The 21590-nt window shown below is 32.8% G+C and overlaps 1 protein-coding gene across 1 annotated transcript in view; it reads left to right on the plus strand.

Moving 5' to 3' along the window:
* The window catches only part of LOC148598664 (lactase/phlorizin hydrolase-like), a 74702-nt gene that overhangs the window by 48940 nt on the left and 4172 nt on the right, over positions 1–21590 (plus strand). The window contains exons 35-48 of the mRNA XM_088562468.1: positions 313–442; positions 2537–2721; positions 5433–5628; positions 6168–6334; positions 6834–6961; positions 7723–7983; positions 8870–9053; positions 11650–11892; positions 12172–12301; positions 13720–13904; positions 14771–15127; positions 16437–16564; positions 17517–17777; positions 19110–19293. Of these exons, the coding sequence (XP_088418594.1) occupies positions 313–442; positions 2537–2721; positions 5433–5628; positions 6168–6334; positions 6834–6961; positions 7723–7983; positions 8870–9053; positions 11650–11892; positions 12172–12301; positions 13720–13904; positions 14771–15127; positions 16437–16564; positions 17517–17777; positions 19110–19293 (2739 nt within the window). The remainder of the gene's footprint in view (positions 1–312; positions 443–2536; positions 2722–5432; positions 5629–6167; positions 6335–6833; positions 6962–7722; positions 7984–8869; positions 9054–11649; positions 11893–12171; positions 12302–13719; positions 13905–14770; positions 15128–16436; positions 16565–17516; positions 17778–19109; positions 19294–21590) is intronic.

Raw genomic sequence — 21590 nt, forward strand, 5'->3', positions numbered from 1 at the left:
TAACAGTGTTTGAAGTTGCCATCTCGTATAAATTAATATCATTTTTCAGGTTTTAAATCTGTGTTTCAGTATAAAGACAATAAGAGTGCAAAAACTTTTTTAAGAAATGTCCAAAATAAACTAAATAAAAAATAATGTTTTCTGGTGTAGCACATTAGTCGCAACTCTTTTAGTAAAAATCTTTTATTTTACTTACAAAGTTTTGATTCATGAATTTTACCCTATCTGTAAGCCTTTCTCATAAATTACTTAATATATTTTTCATAATTTCTACATGTGCATCTGTTTTATTAATCTATATTTCTTCCAAAGGTTCAGCAGATTTTCTTGGTATTAACTACTACACATCAGATATAGCTACACTGAAGAAGACACCATCATATAAAGTTAGTTATGATGATGATAGAGATATAGATCAGTATAAACCTGATTCTTGGCTCGGGTAAGGCCACACTTAGTTAGTTTTTTAGTTCTCAGGCTATGTTTTAGCTGATATGTTCATTAAAACCATTGAAGGAGGAAGGGAGATTTTTTTTACTATATTGACCCTGTAAGTAGGAATAAGTTGTACAAATTATTGTTAACGGAATTATTTTTGCAGATCCATCATGTACTTATTTTCATATTTGAGGATATCAATAAATCTTCTCTACAATTAATTTTCGTGTTATTAATGTGATCCAAAAGAAAGAACTTTTTTGTTTTTATTTTTTATTTCTTTTTGAATATAGTCAGGGTTTTACAACATCCCCCTACTTCACTACCTGACTAGAGTGTAATGGGGTTGTGTAAACATGTATATAATCCTCACTATATTATTTTAATTTGAAAGACTGCACTTATCATTCTTATTCACTCTCACTCTCACACTCTCTCATGCTTAAAAGACAATCATTCTATGATACATACATTTCAATTTACAATTTGAAATAAAAAAGAGATGAAATATACTGTCTTGTATTTTAAAGTACAATAAACGCATTTTTAGTTATCAAATATCTGAAATATTTCTAATAGGGGCCCATATCTTCTCAAATTTATGCAAAACATTATTTTTCTTGGCAATAACATGTTCAATGGGATAGTAATGTCAAATTCTTCGCTTTAAACCAACAATGTTGGGCAGTTTTTCTTCCAATTAGCAATTGAATATGTACTGTTTTCCAATAAATAACAAAAGATTTCATTTGATATCTGCCTCAGGAACACCAAAAGAGAAAGTGCTTTTTTTCAAAACAAAATCAGAATAATATTTTCTAAGAAAAATCTGAAAGTCATATAAGACATTTGAAGTGTCTAAGTAGTCAAAAAACAGATGTTCTATAGTCTCTATGGTTACAACAAGAACACAAATTTGAATCTTTTATATGAATCTTGTACAAAAACATATTTGTAGGTACAGCTCGTACAAAACTTGTATTGGAAATTGCCAAGATAAGCATTACTACAACACTTCTTATTCAGAACAAAATATTTTTTCCAATCTGGAATTTCAGTATATAATTAACTTTCCCATTTCAAAAATTTTTCATGGGGAAGATAGCATTGTAATTTCACTAAATGAAGATAAATAAATCTTATACATATATTCTTAGCAAGCATTTTAAAAAATGAATCCTCAACAGTGTGTATCACTGTGTTGTCTACATTTTTTAAATAAATTGTCTTAAATTAGTAGAAATACTTGATATTAACGAAAAATATTTCACAAAGTTTTGTGTATGTACCTTTCATTTCAGTTCTGTGAAGTTTTGCCCCACTATATCAAATACATCACTAAGATATTTGACATTTGAATCTTCCCACTTAATAAAGTAAGAAAAATCTTGTAACGGCACAAAATTTAAAATATCTTAGTAAGCACTCATTAATATCTGTAAGTTTTTGTAATGGTTTAGATAACGATAAGGTTTAACACACATCTTTCCAAAACAGATTTTTAATATTTTTTTTATACTTCTAATAACTTCCCCTTTTGTAAAGAAAAGACTCTCACCTCCCGCGAAGTCTTTTAATTCAATATTAAGCAAACTTTGCCACTCTCCTTCTTTTTGTAAAAAGAGCCTTCTCACCCACCCAATTTTCAAATACATAATAAAAGAATGTAGATGGACCATCTCTGATCCCCATCTCCTATTTAAGCTATAAGTGTTTTACACTTTATCTTTTCTGTTTTTCCATCCCATATAAAGCTTTAAAACATTCTATCTAAGTCATGAATCAAAGATTGATTTATATTAGGCATTGCTGTAAATAAATGTATAAGCTTTGGAAGTGCTAGATTTTTTATTACAGTAATTTTACAAAAGAAGGAACTTATGCCATGATAAATTTTCATGATTTTTTTTTCTTGAATGTGGAATTAGCGAAATCAGATTTGGTCCAAATATAAGTTGATTAATAGTACCATGAGTATATTTTTCTCAATTTCTAAAATAAAAATTCAAATAATATCTTGTTGTAAGTTTAAAATATAAAAGAAACAATGATGAGAAGACTTTTATTGGTACTAGAAATACATTATTTCTGTTTACAGATCTGGATCTTCCTGGCTTAAATTTACACCTTGGGGGTTACGGAAGGCTCTGAACTGGGCTAAGAATGAGTATGGCAATATACCAATCTACATCACCGAAAATGGTGTCTCAGATAGGAATGGGAGTTTGGATGACCATCATAGGATATACTTCTACAAACACTATCTCAATAATGTTTTGAAAGGTAGGTTACAGGGAATCCTAATTCCATATTATAGATTGTTGTTTCTCCATAAAAGATGGTAGACCCAGATACAAATATATAGTTCTTGGTAGAGATTCATCATAATTTGTACAAAATAATTCCATATCATCTTCCAAAAGTACAGAAGGAGATGTTTTCAAAATGCTGTAATTTTTGGTCGACAACATATTTGTCCAGTGTGGTGGACGTTTATTTCAACAAACAGTTTGCATTCCAATGGGAACAGGTTGTGCTCCTCTACTTGCTGACCTATTCCTTCACTCTTATGAGGCTGACTTTATAGCTGATCTGATCTGAAAGAAAGAACATCGTTTAGCTAGATCCATTTATCTCAGTTACTTAGAGATCAATGCTAAGGGAAAACTTTTGGCTACACTTTACAACAAACGTGATGACTTTTCATTCAGAATTGTCAACTTGCTTTTCATCTTTGGCAACATCCCTTCAACTCCTGCATGTTGAGTTTTCATATCACACCTCATTTGTTATGTCAGAGCTTGTTGTAACTAAGCAGACTTTTTGTATCGCGCTTGACTTCTTACAAGTAGGCTTTTGGAATAGGATTATGTTGCTACAAGATTGAAGACATCACTACAGAAGTTTTATAGTTGTCATCATGAACTTGTGAATTGTTGCGGCGTATCCATCTGCACCATGAATACTGATTTATTCAATAGGTCATAGTTTTCCTTTCCTCTTTCGTCTACCCTGGACTTGAATTTTTATGAGCAACTGAGCGGGTGTTTTTAGAAAAGCAGAGGATACTTACCCTACTGGTGCACCTGGTCCATGCTCCCAGTTTGTAGTGAAGTCTGAGTTGCTCATTTACTTTTGTTACTTTGTATGTATGATTTTAGTTACTTTTTGTTCTTTGTTGTGTATGTTTCTTTTCCATATCTGGCCTTTGCCCCTGGATTACAGTCTTTTGATTTCTGCTAGAACCTTGGTTCCCTTGATTACTCTTCCTTACATCAGGCCTGTTTCATGGGCCATTATGCAATTCAATCAAATCTGAGTATATAATTTGATCGCCCTTTGAATGCTAGAGCACTAGGTAATGGTTAAGTAAAATTGAATATTCCCTGTCATTGTCATCCAGATTATAAAAGTGTATAATGGTATGTACACTCCTTGAGATGTTTTGGTTTCCCGGACGCACGATACCCAAACGCATGCTAAATGCTAACCAAACACATGATAAAAAACGCTTCTATTGTGCATTTAAATGAACACTCCTATCATGTGTTTAATTGCACAATAAACAAATGCTCCCAGTGTGCGTTTAAATGCATGATAGATGAACAATGAAAAATAATAATATTGACATATAATGAAGATAGAAAAAAATAGAAAATAAAATTAATGAAATTATATAAATTAATAATAGCAAAAAATATAAAAATAACAGTTAAATCAATGAAATAATCAAAGTACAAAAATAAACAAATGTTTCTATCATGCGTTTAAATGAACCCTCGTATCGTGCGTTTTAACAAATGCTTCAATTGTGCATTTAAACTAATGCTCCTAGTGTGCATTTAAACAAATGCTTCTATTGTTCGTTTATCGTGCATTTAAATGAATGCAAAACGATGTGTAAATGCACGATAAATGATGCACGAACGCTAAAATGGAAAACGTGAATGTCTCGAGGAGTGTATCTGTCTGTCTGTCTGTAGGAACAGTATATCAATATAAAAAAACAATTGCTTTGGAGGATTCTGATAGTTAATTTGGTGAAATGTTTGAATTTATGGAAAGAATTGCCTATTTGGTTGTTATTGTTTTGCAGTATTTTTTATAAGAGTTTTGAGAATTTAATTTAAAAGGGGGAATGATGAATCATTTACTGAAACAAAACTATTTATTTGCTTCTTTTATGTTTGGACAAAAATCTAACCTTGTATTAGTATTGCAGAAAGTGTTTTATGAATGGAAACCAAATGAATTAAAAATTTCATTTTTTATATCTGTGCTGTTGAGGAGAGGGGACACTTTTGTTTTTTGTTATCTGTTTCATTTATATGCCCCTGCAGTCCAGTCTGTTGACTTCGAAATTTCTTTTTTAGATTTAATACTAACTTTCCAGTTAAGTAGCACTCCAGCTAAGAATCATGCAAAATGTGATACATGGTTGAAAGCCTACATATTTTTATTTTTAATATTTTGTTTAAAATGCTTTAGTAAACAAAAATTAACATTTGGTTATTAACCTGTGCTCATAGGAGATAAAAATTGTATAGAATGCACTATATAATTCAAAATTAAGGGAGATAACTCTGTAAATGACACTCAAATACAGTAGAATCTATTGGATTTTCAAAGTTGATTATCTCCTAAGAGCAGGCAGACTTGAGTGAATAATTACACATTTCATAATATAGACCCATAAAACAACTTGATTACAAAAATAAAAATATGCAGCCTTTTTTGGGGTGTATCACTTTTTTCAGATTTTGCATGATTCTTACAAAGACAGCTACTTAATTCATTTTAATATATATTACTCATGATAGGTCAGTGCTATTTCGTATATAGTTGCATTAGCATTTCTAAATTACACTTCTATATCTGATCCATGCATATTAACCTGGAGTCAAATTTTGTATAACAGCGATATGTGACAGGTGAGAAATATCTCTGTTATAACAGTTTATCATGATATAATATTTCTGTATTCTTTCTTTCAGCAATAAGAATTGATGACATTGATGTTAGAGGTTATGCAGCCTGGTCTTTGATGGACAACTTTGAATGGAACAGAGCTACTACTGAAAGGTTTGGTCTGTACCACGTGGACTTTTCCAACCCTGACAGACCAAGGACTGCTAAGGCTTCATCCAGATTTTTCAGGCAGCTGATTGAAAGCAATGGATTCTTTCCAAGGTGGAATATTTAAGCCAAAAAATTTAGTTTTTGTTATGGTTGATTTTAGTTCATAATGAGCAAAGGTGCTAATTACAACTATGAAAAAGTGCCTATTATACCCAACCAAACCAGAAAAAAGATCCTAAATTACTCCTTAAAGACAATATACTTTCTTTGGTAATCAAAAATTGATGGAATCATTAAGAACTGCTGTACTTTTCTAGTCTGGGTCTGGTTTCATAATAAATCTCAATTTTATATTTTCCTCAAATCCTTCTTCAACTGAAATTCAATCAATCATATTGCTTTAAATGTGAGGTGAAAGGTGACTAAATATTTGGGATGGGGCTTTTGGTTAGATTTATGTATGTTGCCAGTAGATAGCCCATTTATACTATGTTAGATTATCTTCGAAGGTCACTGTAGTGTTGATAATAAAAAAAGTTTCATGAAATAAATCCTTTTAAATGAGATCTTTTTCTATGACTGTCCAGTATAGGGTTGTATTGGGTATTTGAGCATGCCTACTTAAGTTCTTTCATTTTTCATTATTTTAGTTTTGATATTCCTAAGGCACCATTTGAGCCTGTAAAGGAAAATGAGAGGAGCGACCCTAACAATCTACCAATGTTGGATGACTTTTATTATGGAACATTTCCTTCAGATTTTGCCTGGAGTTCAGCAACATCATCCTACCAGGTGGAGGGAGGCTGGAATGCTGATGGTAACTTAGGAGTTATATTTTATTTATTCTCGTTATTAATAAGTGGTACTATTACTTTAATTTGTGGGTACCAATTTTTGCGGATTAGGGAAGAAACACAAGTTTGTGGATTCTTGAACTCATGATTTTGAGGTTTTCAGTTTACACATCTATATGGAAGTCTCCTTTTCATTGGAATCATATTTCCATGTTTGACCTACCCACGAAAACCACAAAAGTTAGTAGCCCATGAAAAATAGTATTTGAGTATAGTATTGCCATGGATGGATCTATAATATCATTCTATTGCAGTTCAATTATTTATGATATATAATGCTATTCATCAGATTCTGTTCATTTACTTGTTGCATCTGGAATGTAAAACAAAATGTATGTTTTTAAATCAGAATTTTACCTATACTTTTGTTCTTTTGTTCCATATGTACTTTGAATTATGCTAATGTTGGCTTTCCTCTTGTTCTGTATAAGATCATAGTTGCATCATTTGTACTATTTTTAGGTAAGGGCCTAGGTATGTGGGATGCCTTCAGTCATGCTGGTAAAGTGGCTAACAATGACACTGGAGATGTTGCATGTGACAGTTACCATAAGTTTCGCGAGGACATCAAAATTATGTCTGATATGAAGGTATATATCATTGTCATTTTAGGCCATTCAAACTTTTTTTCTAATGTTTTTCAGACCATTTGTCATGAAAACTATTTTTGATGGGAGGTATTTCTTTTTACATTTTTATTGCTTCAAATAGTGAAGTAGGGGATTTTTACATTGTTCATTGCAAGAAGCAGAAAAAAAATGACAAGATTGTTTGACTTCTTTGATATGGTATTATAAAACTAGATAATTAGGCACCACCAATAAGAAACAGGAGGACTTGAAAAGAAGAAATAATTTTATTTGGCCTTATTCATGTTTTTTAATGATTATATAGAGCTGAAAAAACAGTTTTCTTGGAAAGGAAATAACATTTGTATGTATTGATATATTTTAGAATTAAAATTGAAACCAGCAAATTTTGCCAAATGAGCAGAATACTTTGTAACAAAGAAAATATTAACAAGATAGGAATGTAAATTTCATCTTACAATGAACTCTTCCTCTGTTGTAAATTTACAAACAGAGATTAAGTTTTTTTTTCCTGGATCACAGACAATAGGCTTCACATAATTTTTGCTTGAAATTTATCAAAAGACTTTACTTAAGGACATAATATCAAGGATACATGTTAATGTTTTATATTACTAAAGTTCTTATTGCTGAAATTCTAGTGTTGGATGTATTATTTTAGGTGTATTACTGCTGGTTCTCAATTTGAAATACTGACACTGGAATTTAGGGCCATATTTCAAGTGACTGACTGTCCATTCTTTTTGAAATCCTTATTTTAGGTTTCACACTACCGATTTTCTATCTCTTGGCCGAGAATACTACCAGATGGTACAACGAATAATATCAATCAAGCTGGTATCAAATACTATAATAACCTGATTGATGGCTTAAAGGATGCTGGTATTGAGCCAATGGTAACTTTGTTTCACTGGGACGAGCCACAAGAATTGCAGAATCGCTTCCAAGGATGGCTGAATGAAACTATGTCGGATTTGTTTGCTGATTATGCTAGAATTTGTTTCAAAGAGTTTGGTGATAGGGTAAGTTATTCTATAAAATTCATTGATATTTGATGTAGGGGAAAATTACAAGTTGTTTTTTTATTGCCAAACTAAAAGCAGAGGTATGAATATTGTGATGTTGTCTTAACTCTAACTTAAAGAGTAATCAAGTGAACCAAGGTTCTAGCGGTAATCAAAGTGTTAACTTTGGACAAAGACCAGACATGGAAAACAGACATACACAACAAAGAACATAAAGTAACTAAAATAATAAAAATTGTCACTATTGCTTGATTCCCATGTTCCAATGAATCAGTTTGTCTTAATGACATTTATATCCATTTCATAACATTTTATCCATTTCTGCTCATTGAAAAGGAGTGAACTAAAAGTACAACTATTTATTGATATCAGAAGATTTGTACTGCTTGATGGTCAAATAAAAAGGTTAATGTTCAGGGTCTGAAAATTAAACTACTCTTTTAACTGCATAAAAATAACAAGGCCTTTAGAGATGGTGTCCATTTAAAATTTGGGCACAAGTCAACTTGTTTTCTGAACTCTTTTAAAACAATACTTTATGTACAATAAAAAGAAAACTCTTCAGAATTTTTTTCTTTGTAGTATTTACAACTCCCACATGTTTTAAATAATACAGTGAAACCTGTCTATACTGAGCCCCTTTAAATGAGGTAAATCTCGGATAAGGGAAATCAGTGATATGTTTGTATAATATTCAATTTCATCAAGGCCAATCAAGCTTTCATTTGAAACAGAATGAAATCAGTCTGAGTTACTTTGATGCTTACATGAAATTAATGTAAAATGCTAAATACATACGCTCCAATGATTTGTAAGAGTTGTGTCTATTACCTTAGGTCTACCTCCTTAAGATTCAAATATGTAAAATTGTATATTTCCACAGGTAAAACTGTGGATAACATTAAACGAGCCATGGGTTGTCTCAGTTCAGGGATATGGTAATGGAGGAAAGGCTCCTGGTATCCCTGGGACTGGTACCAATACTTACATTGCTGCTCACAACCTGATCAAAGGTCATGCCAAAGCTTATCATGTCTATGATGAAGAATTCAGGGCAATACAGAAAGGTATATTGTTTCTAGACTCGTTATCATATGAAATTAGGCACATAAGTAGTAAAGATTTGTATTTCTTTTGCAATGTATTTAAAAAAAAAATTGAATTTTGTTGATTTCCTCAGTGATGATCTTCTTTATAGTGAGTATGATATTTATATTTCAGTAGCAAACTATTTTGAATTCTGGCAACAAATGTATTCCATAAGCAATCATGTTTTTATTATGAAGTCAAGATATTATTTGTTTTGTTTCTACGTTCTTCCAATTTGACAGAAAAGAAAGCAATCACTGTTAAGGTACATTGTACATACTGTATAAGTATTATTGTTTGTGAGTTTTCATGGTTTCTCCTGGTATGGCAAACCACAAAATTTGCTTCCAATGAATAAGATTGATTGATTGATTGTTGGGGTTTAACACCTGAGCAGCAATACTTCAGCTATATTCAGGCAATGAACATAACATGGATAATAAAATGAACATGAAATAATGATGATGAAATGAAAAATGGGATGGGGTCTATAAATTTTGATTGTCACTAAAAATAGGGTGGGGCAATTTAGCCTACTGTGATGGAGCACAAAGGTTTCTACTCCTATCAAATACCACAGCAGGGTTCTTTAACGTGCAGGTAATGTAAAATCATTCCCAACATGTTGCACCACTGTGGTTTGCGGTCAGGTTTTCTGTATTATTGCCTGAAGACCCCAGCATGTAACATGCCTCGGGTACCCCATTCCACCACCTATGGCACACAACCCAGTTGCTCTGTAGGCAGAGCACCCTAGCTCTCAGCCAGGGTTCTGAGCATTTTTAGTTGCCTTTTACGACAAGCCTAGCACTGTTGCTGGCTTATTCTTTTGGCACCCGGACCCGCATGGGGCACAATGAATAAGAAATTCCTCATTTATTTGTATGATGGCAATTATTCATAAGTCATCTTTGCCAAGTCAACTTTTTACCAGCATAAATTTCAAAATATTGGATTCCAATATTGGCAAAAAATACTGAAGTGCCAACAGCAACAGATACATCAAAACCCATGAATTCAAGAAATCAAAAGTAAGGTTTTTTTCTTTACTACGAAAATTTGTACCCACGACCAAAAGTGCTTCCACAGCACTACATTATGCGTACTGACTGCATATCAGTAACCACCTTAAAGGTCTGGTGGTAGCATATTTTCCTTGAGCATGGAAGGTTGTCTGTTCAATCCATGACCAAGTCATACAGAAGACTTAAAATTTGTAGTCATTGCTTCTCTGATATGTAGAATGTGTGTTTACTTGTTGACTTTGAGTCAGGATAATGTTGCTTGAGTGGAATGAAATGCATATCTGTGGACAGTTGCTTCTGTGAGTTAGCACATAAAAAAAAATCATGCTTCGTTTGTATGACTAGTACTAAGCAGGGTATGTTTGATTGATAAAATGTTCTCATCCTGAAATGCTTTCAATATATACATACCATAGGATGCTACGGTGTATCCATCTGCACCATGAAAACTGATTTGACGTCATCATGAACTTGTGGATTGTTACGGTGTATCCATCTCGGCCATGAAAACTGATTTGAATGGAATGTTCATATCACAACTCATATGTTATGCCAGAGCTTGCCGAAACTACACAGACTTTTTGTATTGCGCTAGAATTCTAACAAATAGGCTTTTGGAACAGGGTTATGTTGCTACAAGATTGAAGTCAACACTACAGAAGTTTTATTGTCGTCATCATGAACTTGTGGATCTATCTGCACCATGAAAACTGATTTGTTCAACGTGTCATAATTTTCCTTTCCTCTTTCGTCTACCCTGGAATTGACTTTTTATGAGCAACTTGGTGGATGTTTCTTGAAAAGCATAAGATGCTTACCCTACCAGTGCACCTGGTCCATGCTCCCAGTTTTCAGTTGAGTTTGAGTTGCTCATTCATGCTTTTGTTATTTTGTTTGTATGATTTTAGTTACTTTATGTTCTTTGTTGTGTATTGTCTGTTTTCCATGTCTGGTCTTTGCCCCTAGATTACATTCTTTTGATTACCGCTATAACCTTGGTTCCCTTGATTATTCTTTCTATTAATTAGTCAGTCAATCAAGTAATCAATCAATCAATCAAATTTATATAAGAATCTTACCACAGTTGAATAATTAATACATAAGGATCAACACTACCATATTTTACACTTAAATATAAGTATTTGTAAGAATCAGGCAAAATGGAAAAAAATCAGAAACATGCATATCAAAACCCCATTGATCTGACATTGTAATATCACTCAAGGATTCTTTTTCTATTTGAAAAGACCATTTCAATGAAATTGTAACTCAAAGGTCCAGCAAAATCTTGTCTGCTATCCTCGATCCTTGATGGTGCAGATGGTCAAATTACACTATCAAAACAATGGTTTTTTTCATACCATGTTTCACCCACTGCCTGATTCTTACAGGGACACTCATAATTTCCAACCTTTATATGTATTTTAGTCTTCAAAGTTTGAAATAATTTCAATTGCAAAAACTATTTTTGTAATAAGAAAAGAAAAATATCTGCACCTTGCATGTGTTAGATTTCATCAAAATTGGCAATTTTATGTTTTTATTTCAGGTCAGATTGGTATAACCATGAACTTTGACTGGCATGAACCCAAGAACAAAAATAACCCTGGTGATATTGAAGCCTCCCATACTGGAAATGATTTCTTCTTTGGATGGTTTGGAGATCCTATATTTTTAAAGGGAGACTACCCACAAGTGATGAAGGACAAAATAGGAAACCATAGTCAACATCAGAACTTACCAGAGAGCCGTCTGCCAGCTTTTACTGAATCTGAGAAAAGTTTTATCAAGGGTAATAACATAAACATAATCTTGAATGTATTTTGATTAATATCTGGTCAGTCATCTTATTTATTGGGTCATAAAGGTCATTTATACTCCAGCCATTCTATTAAAGCAGTCTGAATACTTTGGCTGTACATATTTATCTCCAACTTATATTAATCACTTTCTCTTCATAACAAAAAAAACAAATTTCAGAAAGGGTTAGAAGTGAAATTAAATAGTTGTGAAATTGGATTGAAATCCTTAATTGTGGAAATATATTGGTTTAAAGTTTGATCTTTTGTAGGCACTGCTGATTTCATTGGTCTTAACTTCTACACATCTAATGTTGTGACTCCTTCTGCATCCATCAACTATTCTGTGGACTATAACTCTGATATGGAACTTGATATGTACAAAGATGCAAAGTGGCTTGGGTATGTATATGTGTTTGGTAGACATGGCGATATGACCATGTTTTTTTATGACCTTTTTGCCCATATGAGAATATGAGTTTGTGACATTCAAACAAAATTACACTTGAAGGGTCTTCAGTTATATATTTGAAAATGCAGAATGTGAGTTGAAGAAGGTTTGTATAAAATGTGATGATCTTTTGAATGGCTTTGTCAGTTTACTAGGTCCCACATAGAGAGCCTGTTCATCTTTCTGAAACTATGTGAAGTGACCCCTCTTAGTCTTAGGGATTATATCTCTGAGACTACCATACCAAAGGATTTTTTTTCTGTGGAACCTGTCCAAACAGGATCCTGAGTAAACTAGAAAATTGTATAAACCAGACATTCTGCGAAAACTCCCAACTATCATTTCAATGTATCTTTAACCAGTGAAAACAAGACTTGAGTGTTGTTCAAACATATCCTAGAGCCTAGAGGGGGTTTTGTTTGTCCTAGAGCCTAGAAGGGGTTTTGTTTGTCCTAGAGCCTAGAAGGGGATTTGTTAGTCCTAGAGCCTTGAAGGGGTTTTGTTTGTCCTAGAGCCTAGAAGGGGTTTTGTTAGTCCTAGAGCCTAGAAGGGGTTTTGTTAGTCCTAGAGCCTTGAAGGGGTTTTGTTTGTCTTAGAGCCTAGAAGGGGATTTGTTAGTCCTAGAGCCTTGAAGGGGTTTTGTTTGTCCTAGAGCCTAGAAGGGGATTTGTTAGTCCTAGAGCTTAGACAGGGTTTTGTTTGTCCTAGAGCCTAGAAGGGGATTTGTTTGTCCTAGAGCCTAGAAGGGGATTTGTTAGTCCTAGAGCCTAGAAGGGGTTTTGTTTGTCCTAGAGCCTAGAAGGGGATATGTTAGTCCTAGAGCTTAGAAGGGGTTTTGTTTGAAGAGGTTTGACTGTATTTAAGTTTGTGTTGAAGTCATTTGCCACAAACCATAATGTATAATGGGAACTAGGTGCTATTAATATTGTATTTTCTTATACACTTTTGTCAGTATGAATTTCAATTTCTCCACTCTACAAGGTGGAGATGGAGTTAAGTGGAGTCACAGTGTCTCATACAAACCCAGTGATGTCACTGTTGGAAAATATGTTTTCAGCTTGTTTCTTGCAAAAGATACAAAGATGCTTTTAACAATTCTGTGAGTTAAAACAATTTTCAATAATGTACAGGAATACGAATTGAAGAAAAGTTCAATGGAAATAATTTTACCCTGGGTTGATATCTTATTGAGACACAGTGGAGTCTCAGTGTAGCCACCTTAATCCTTTGTCATGTAGAGTTGAGAAATTAAATTTCATGCTGACCAACATGGAAAGAATGTATGGATACACTTTGTATCTATCTTAAAAATCCTGCTTTTTTATTTGAGTAAATTACAATGGTGATGCATTGTAGTTTTTACTTTTAGTTCTGGATCAAGCTGGCTAAAGTTTACACCATGGGGTTTGAGAAAAGCTCTGACTTGGCTCCGTAACAAGTATGGTGATGCTCCAATCTATATCACAGAGAATGGTGTATCAGACAGGAATGGTAGCCTTGTAGACAATCACAGAGTCTATTTCTATAAACATTATATTAATAATGTACTAAAAGGTGTGTTTGATTGCTGTTTGTGTTATTTATAGAACAACTCTGATAAAGGGTTATTTATATGTATGCCTTTTTTATACTTTCTGCAGTGAAAACCCTATTGATTTAGAATTCTGTTCTTGAATCATTATTCTAATTCAGCTTAATTTCCATAATTTCATATTAAAATTATTACTTAAGAAAGAATAATCAAGGGAACCAAGGTTATAGCGGTAATCAAAAGAATGTAATGCAGCGACAAAGACCAGACATGGAAAACAGACAAACACAACAAAGAACATAAAGTAACTAAATTCATACATACAAAGTAACAAAAGCAAATGAGCAACTGTTACTCCACTAAAAACTGGGAGCAAGGACCACATGCACAGGTAGGGTAAGCATCGTCTGCTTTTCTTGAAAAACACGCAGAGATGCTCATAAAAAGTTAAGTCCGGGGGAGACATACGAGGAAAGGAAAACATCATCTTTACTATGGCCATCAAGTTACTTGAACCCGTTTAATTTTAATTGCTAATCAGTAAAAATCAATCATGTTCATTTGCAAGGCCTGCAATCATGAAAGGTGAATCATGTTTTAAGGATAATGTATGTGTGCACCAATACATACATTTCAGTATATTTGTTATGTGCCAAAGTTCTTACTAATAATTGACCCTTTTTAAATGCACCTAATGATGTGTAAGGTGTGTTAATAATACATTTTGTAGTTATTTTGCATCCCTCACAATGTTACTTTGGAAATGTTTCTAAGAACATTTTATTAGAAGATATAAAAAGTACCATGTTATCTGTCAAGAAATTCTGCTGTTAACTTTATTTTCCATGTACACAAATACTTTAATGCCCAAGTTTTAAATATTTTTCAGCAATTCGATTGGACAATGTAAATGTCAAAGGTTACACAGCTTGGTCACTGATGGATAATTTTGAATGGATGGAAGGTTACACAGAACGTTTTGGACTTCATTATGTTGATTTCAATGACCCACAAAAAACCAGAATTCCAAAGAAATCAGCTAGATTTTTCCGGGATCTGATATTATCCAATGGATTCTTTAAACCAGAATATGACAATCAGCCTCCCTTTGGTGTTGTTTCTAATCCAAAAGATCCCAATAATCTGCCCATGATGGATGACTTTTATTATGGAACTTTTCCTGAAGGATTTGCCTGGAGTTCTGCAACAGCTGCCTATCAAGTAGAAGGAGCTTGGAATGAAGATGGTAGGGTGTATTTATGATATAAACTTTTTAGTATGTATATTCATTAGGTATTCTAAATTAGCAATATTTTTACCATGAATTAAGTAATATTTTTACTGTAAAAAAAAAATGATAATAACAAAATTCTTTACTCATGCATTAAAATGTGCCATCTTCTACTGAAATTAACTTTAAAATTTAACACTAACCAATATGTTGATTTTAGTACACTGATTAAACAATGATTGAACAATGATTAAACAATGATTAAACAATGACAATCAATTAACATTTGTAAACTCAGCAGTCAGATTGTGACCTTTGACTGAGTTTGAGGGTAAACTCAGCAGTCAGATTGTGACCATTGACTGTGTTTGAGGGTAAACTCAGTAGTCAGATTGTGACCTTTGACAGAGTTTGAGGATAAACTCAGCAGTGAGATTGTGACCTTTGACAGAGTTTGAGGGTAATAGCAGTTTTATTGTCCCCTGTGTACCAACTATTGTCCTCAGCGTTACCTCAGACAATAGTTAGTACCTCAGGGACAACAAACCTGCTATTACGTACCTCACATCCAGTTAATAAGTGTTTTATTATACTGAAAAACTACCAGTGTGCAGTTTGTGTGTGTTTTTCATTAGCATTGTTAAAATTGACCTGGCCAATATTATGATGCATATATGTGACAAATATAAAATGATGTCATTCGATTCAAACCAATGAAATGGATGAGACAAAAAAAGTTTGGGAAATTTGATTGTGAAATTTACCATAGAGGAAAAATAGTCAAAACTATTTCACCGGGAGGGGAAATACTTATCTAGACGTTTTCAAAGAATGAAACAGCAAAATTACTGTAATACTTTCATAAAGTAAAATAAGTACTGAAGTTTAATAATTTTATTTATTGAATGGACTCTTAGATTTGTCATATGAAGCCATCCTAAAATGTTTTTGACAAATTAGTTATCTCCCTTAAAAAATGATACTGTATTACATTGATTTTTGTTAGCCCCCACTTGAAAAATGATATGAAACCGTGTTGAATTGCAAAACCTTGAAGTATTCTGATTTAACATAATGAAAATAAAAAATATTTGATCTTTTATTCCTATTAACCCTCCCACAATAGGAGAAGACTACCACAAAATCAATGAAAATTAGGAATTTTTCACATAAAAATATAATTTTGGTTAGAATTACTATATTTTCTTTGAAAAATACTAAACAATTGAATTTTTACAGCAAAAATTTGATTTTATGTAAGTCAACCCTTGCATGATTCCGAAGTGGACTGCTGCTTTTTACAATTTTAAAAAATGATCCTTAGGTAAAGGACCTAGTATATGGGATACCCATTCACATGCTGGAAAACTAGATATGAAGCAAACTGGAGATGTGGCCTGTGACAGCTACCATAAGTACAAGGAAGATATCAGTCTGATGAAAAATATGCATGTAAGTATAACTGTGTATTGGATTGATTGATGGATTGGTATCAATATACATTGTTTTAACGTGTAAATTTTTGTGCTGATATCTGCAAAAGTTTTATTCTTTTCTTTGTGGAACCAATTAAAAATTGTAAAATTACTGAGACACAAGATTTACATGCTTTTGTTCTTGATATAAAAATCCCAAACACACAGAATGGATATACAATGTATGTACTATAATGTTTTGAATGTAACTAAGATTGATATTTACTTCACAGTTATATCATTTATACATCATTTTTATTCATTTCATGCTATGGTTACAAATGGAAAATTGTGTATTTATTATTAGGTCAAAATTATTTAAAAAAAAGGAGTCTACATTCAATGAAAGATAGAGAATATCTTACCCAACTTACATTAAGTGCTCATAAATTGACAATTAAGCATGGGTCCTACAAAAATATAAAAAAAGAAAAAAAAGGCTGTGCAAATAATGTTCCTTAAATGCTGTAGATGATGAAGTTCATTTCCATTTAGAGTGTCCATTTTTTAACAGACTTAGACAAAACATTTTTGATGTTTCACAGACGATTTGTACAAATTTTGAAAATTAATTTGGCTAATTTCATGTGAAATTAGTAAACTTTAAAACACTTTAGCAGATTTTTGTATCTGTAAAGTACCAATTTTTTCGGAGTATTAAATTTCACTATTTATGCAGTGGGCAGAAATTCGCAAAATATAGCAACTGTCAGATTGATTTGAAACACTACATTATATAAATCATATTTTGAAACTGCAAAAAATGATATCTACGAATATGTTCATTTGACAGAATTCATGAAAGTTAATATGTTTACAGTTCAGGATTAATTCTTGAGCGAAATCATTGGTCACTTGTGTGTCAGTAAGAGGTGCAGGATTGGATCCCAGATAGCTAAAGTATAATAAATTTTTCTTTTTTTTTTCAGGTGACACATTATAGATTCTCAATCTCCTGGCCACGAATTCTCCCTGACGGCACAATAAAAAATGTAAACCAGCTGGGTATACAGTATTACAAAAATGTGATCAATGAACTTTTAAAGGTTGGAATAACCCCTATGGTGACCCTGTATCATTGGGACCTCCCTCAGGCTTTACAGGACCAGTACAAGGGATGGCTGAATGAAACTGTAACTGATTTATTTGCCGAGTATGCTAGATTGTGCTTTAGGGAGTTTGGAGATAAGGTTAGTGTCAATGATTTATTTGCCGAGTATGCTAGGTTGTGCTTTAGGGAGTTTGGAGATAAGATTAGTGTCAATGATTTATTTGCTGAGTATGCTAGATTGTGCTTTAGGGAGTTTGGAGATAAGGTTAATGTCAATGATTGGGTGTTGATTCAATAAATATTTGATGAGCCAGTCTCAGTAAAAATCAAGCAGTGGATTAGATATTGCCAAATTCAGAGAAAACACCATTTTAATGGTTGAATTTTGCAGTTTGTTCTCTTTAATGTACAACCTGATTAGTATGCTTTTGACATGCATATTTATTTTTTTATGATTTTTTGCCTGATTTGTATAACAGCACTAAAATAAATGTGATACTTTTAGACAACTTTCTGTACAATTTAAGATCCTTTATTGATTTTTGTGATATACACTTAAAATTGATGTGTCCTAAATTAATGTGTAGTCCTTTGTAGAATGCTGACTTCTTATTTTCTTATTTAGAATCAATTTGTCTTTTCTTAGTTCTGGAACTATGAAATATTGCTTTATATTGAGCTTTTTCATTTAAGTGACATATTTTAAGACAAGTACTGTCTTCAGAAAAAGATAGCCGGCCCAGTAAAATATTCTTCTTTTTATTTCTAAGTTTCTACATTTCTTTCAGGATATTACACATACAAAGCAATTTCAATTTTTTTTATACATTTTTTTCCAATGCCACTAGGTTATCAGTGTTTTGCCAATTGGGAAACAGAATTGCTATCTGGTTACTTGCGTTTCCTTAGAAGGACGTCCATAAGGTCAAAGGGTAAAAAGCGAAACTATTCCGACTGCGTCAGAAAAAGGATAATGTTCTAAAGCTGTAAAGCACTATTTTTTTATAATATTTAAGTACAACTCTGCCTTAAAACCAGGCAGAAGCTTATGATTAGTGGTTCATGCATGCATTCCAAAATCTTTTGATTGGAAATCATTCAGTAGGACTCATAGAAACTGTATTCAACAATAAGAGTGAAATGAAAGTAAAGTTAGTTACTGGTGATATTAACACCTAAAGTTTGGCCCTATTCTACTAGAGACAAGTACCGAAAAAATTTTCCTGCAGAATTTTTACACTATAACCAGTCAAAAATTATTTCATGATATAAAACAGATCCAAGGAAATGTGTTGTGGACATAACAAATTTGTTTCAGCAGTTTCATTGTTATCTATAGATATGATGAATTAACCCCTGCCTGACTTTTAGACAAACCAATACTTAATATATTTTTTATGGTCAAAGATGTGATGTACTTAATGTTTGGTTATCAAAAGTTTACAGTATAAAAATGTTTTTGTCTCTTAAGGTAAAGTTTTGGATTACCCTTAATGAACCAAGAGTAGTTGCTACACAGGGTTATGGTGATGGTAACATGGCTCCAGGAATGGTTGGACCTGGAACATACATGTACCAAGTGACACATAACTTGATTAAAGCCCACGCCAAGGCCTATCACATCTATGATAAAGAATTTAGAGAGTCACAAAAAGGTTAGTGAAAAAGAAAACTATCTGTGTGGATATTTGTATTTTTAGCTCACCTTGCTGTTGGCCATGTAAGCTATTGCCATCACTTGGCGTCCGTTGTTGTTGTTGTCGTTAACAATTTCTTCCAACATCTTCTCCTCTAAAACTGCTGAATGGATTTGTGTGAAACTTAAGATGGTTGTTTTATAGAGTATCCTGCACAAAATGACTATGGATTTTTTATCTGTTAAAAAACATGGCCAAAAGCCAAAGGCCATGTGAGCTATTGCCATCACTTGGCGTTCGTCGTCGTCGTCTCTCGTTGTCGTCGTTAACAATTATACAAAACTCTTCTCCTCTGAAACTACTTGACTGATTAGAATCAAACTTGGTATAAATGTTCATTGGGTATCCTGCATAAAACTGATGTGGGGATTTTTGATTCGTCGAAAAACATGGCTGCCGTTACTAGAAATAGAACATAGGGGTCCGACAATAGTTTTTCACATATATCTCCAAATCTGTTAGGTTTAACTAAATTCTGACGTGGGTAAAAGTGTTCAGCGTGATAAGATCTATTTCTGGTAAAATTTTGGTTTTAATCTGTTAAGCCATGTTAAGGAGTTATTGTCCCTTTTCAATGATTTTTGCTATTTTTAACATTATTTCTTTCAAAAATCTTCTCCTCTTGACACTACTTGTCCAATTGAAACCAAACTTGGTATGAATGTTTCTTGGGGTATCCTGTATAGAACTGATGTGGGGATTTTTTGATTCGTTGAAAAACATGGCCATCGTTACTGAAAATAGAACATAGGGGTCAGACAGCAGTTTTTGCATATATCTCCAAAACTGTTAGGTTTAGCTAAATTCTGACCAGGTAAAAGTGTTCAGCATGATTAGATCTATCTATGGTCAAATTTTGGTTTTAAACTATTGACTCATGTTGGAGATATTGCCCTTTTTCAACGATTTTTGCTATTTTTAATGTTATTTCTTTCCAAAATCTTCTCCTCTGACATTATTTGATCAATTTGAACCAAACTTGGTAGGAATGTTTCTTGGTGTATCCTGCATAGAACTGGTGTGGGGATTATTGATCCGTCAAAAAACATGGCAGCTGTTACTTAAAATAGAACATACAGTGTATGGGTCAGACAGTAGTTTTACACATATAACTCCAAAACCGTTAGGTTTAGCCAAATTCTTTCAATAGCTGAAATGATCCTTATTATTAGGACTACAAAAGTCTTCAAGGATAAAAGTTTTCAGATGAGGTCTCACTAACCACTTCTAAAGTTTTCATTACTTCACATGTTAAACAAGTAATTTTCAATGTTTCACTGTGAATTACCAGGACAAATGACACCTGAAAGTTGCATTCCATTGCAGAGCTTGGAAACTAAGGCTTTCAAAATCATTATTCTAATGATACGAAGACCATAAAAATTCTTCACAAAATTTACTTGAATAAAAAATACATTAATATTTTTACCTTTTCTGCTGACAGCATGGAGGCAAATTACTCACACATGTAAACAATATTCATATACTTTTGTAGTAAATTACAAATATGATATTAAAGTACACATTATCAGCTTTATTTTAACTACTTTTGATCAGAATACACACAAATTATGCACTTACAATGCATATTTCCAGGTTCAGTGTGTTTTTGGTACTGCATAGGGGTGGCCATTTGTTTCGGAAGTGGTTAGTGAGACCTGACTCCTTATAAGAGTTATTGCCATTGAAAGTGGAAAAATGACTTTTTTTTAAAGTTTTCAGTCATTATCTTGAAAACAGTGATAGATTAAAAAGAAACAATCAGTTGTTGAAATGATCCTTATGATAAGCCCTACCAAAGACTTCTTGAGTCAAATTTGTTGGACAGCTTCTTGTTAAATTTATTGCTTTTGAAAGGCAAAATTCAACCAGGTGGGCGATTCAGGCTCCTGGGAGCCTCTAGTTGTTTTATAGGGTATCCTTAACAAAATCACCATTTGGACTTTTGATCTGTTAAAAAACATGGCTGCTGTTACTAAAAATAGAACATTGGGGTCAGACAGCAGATTTTTGCATATATCTCCAAAATGGTTAGTTTTAACCAAATTCAGATATTGTGTGAAAGTATTCAGCATGATGCGATCTATCTGTGGTCAAATTTTGGTGAAAATCTGTTGAACCATGTTGGAGTAATGCCCTTTTTAGACGTTTTTTGCTGTTTTTGATGTTAATTACTTTAAAAAAATCTTCTCCTCAGAAACTTCTATACAGAATTCAATGAAAGTTGGCATTTTTGTTTTATAGAGTATCCTTAA

This window comes from Perna viridis, chromosome 14 (assembly GCF_037379345.1).
Source record: "Perna viridis isolate PV_CMFRI_1.1 ecotype Kerala chromosome 14, ASM3737934v1, whole genome shotgun sequence".
Classification (NCBI taxonomy): domain Eukaryota; kingdom Metazoa; phylum Mollusca; class Bivalvia; order Mytilida; family Mytilidae; genus Perna; species Perna viridis.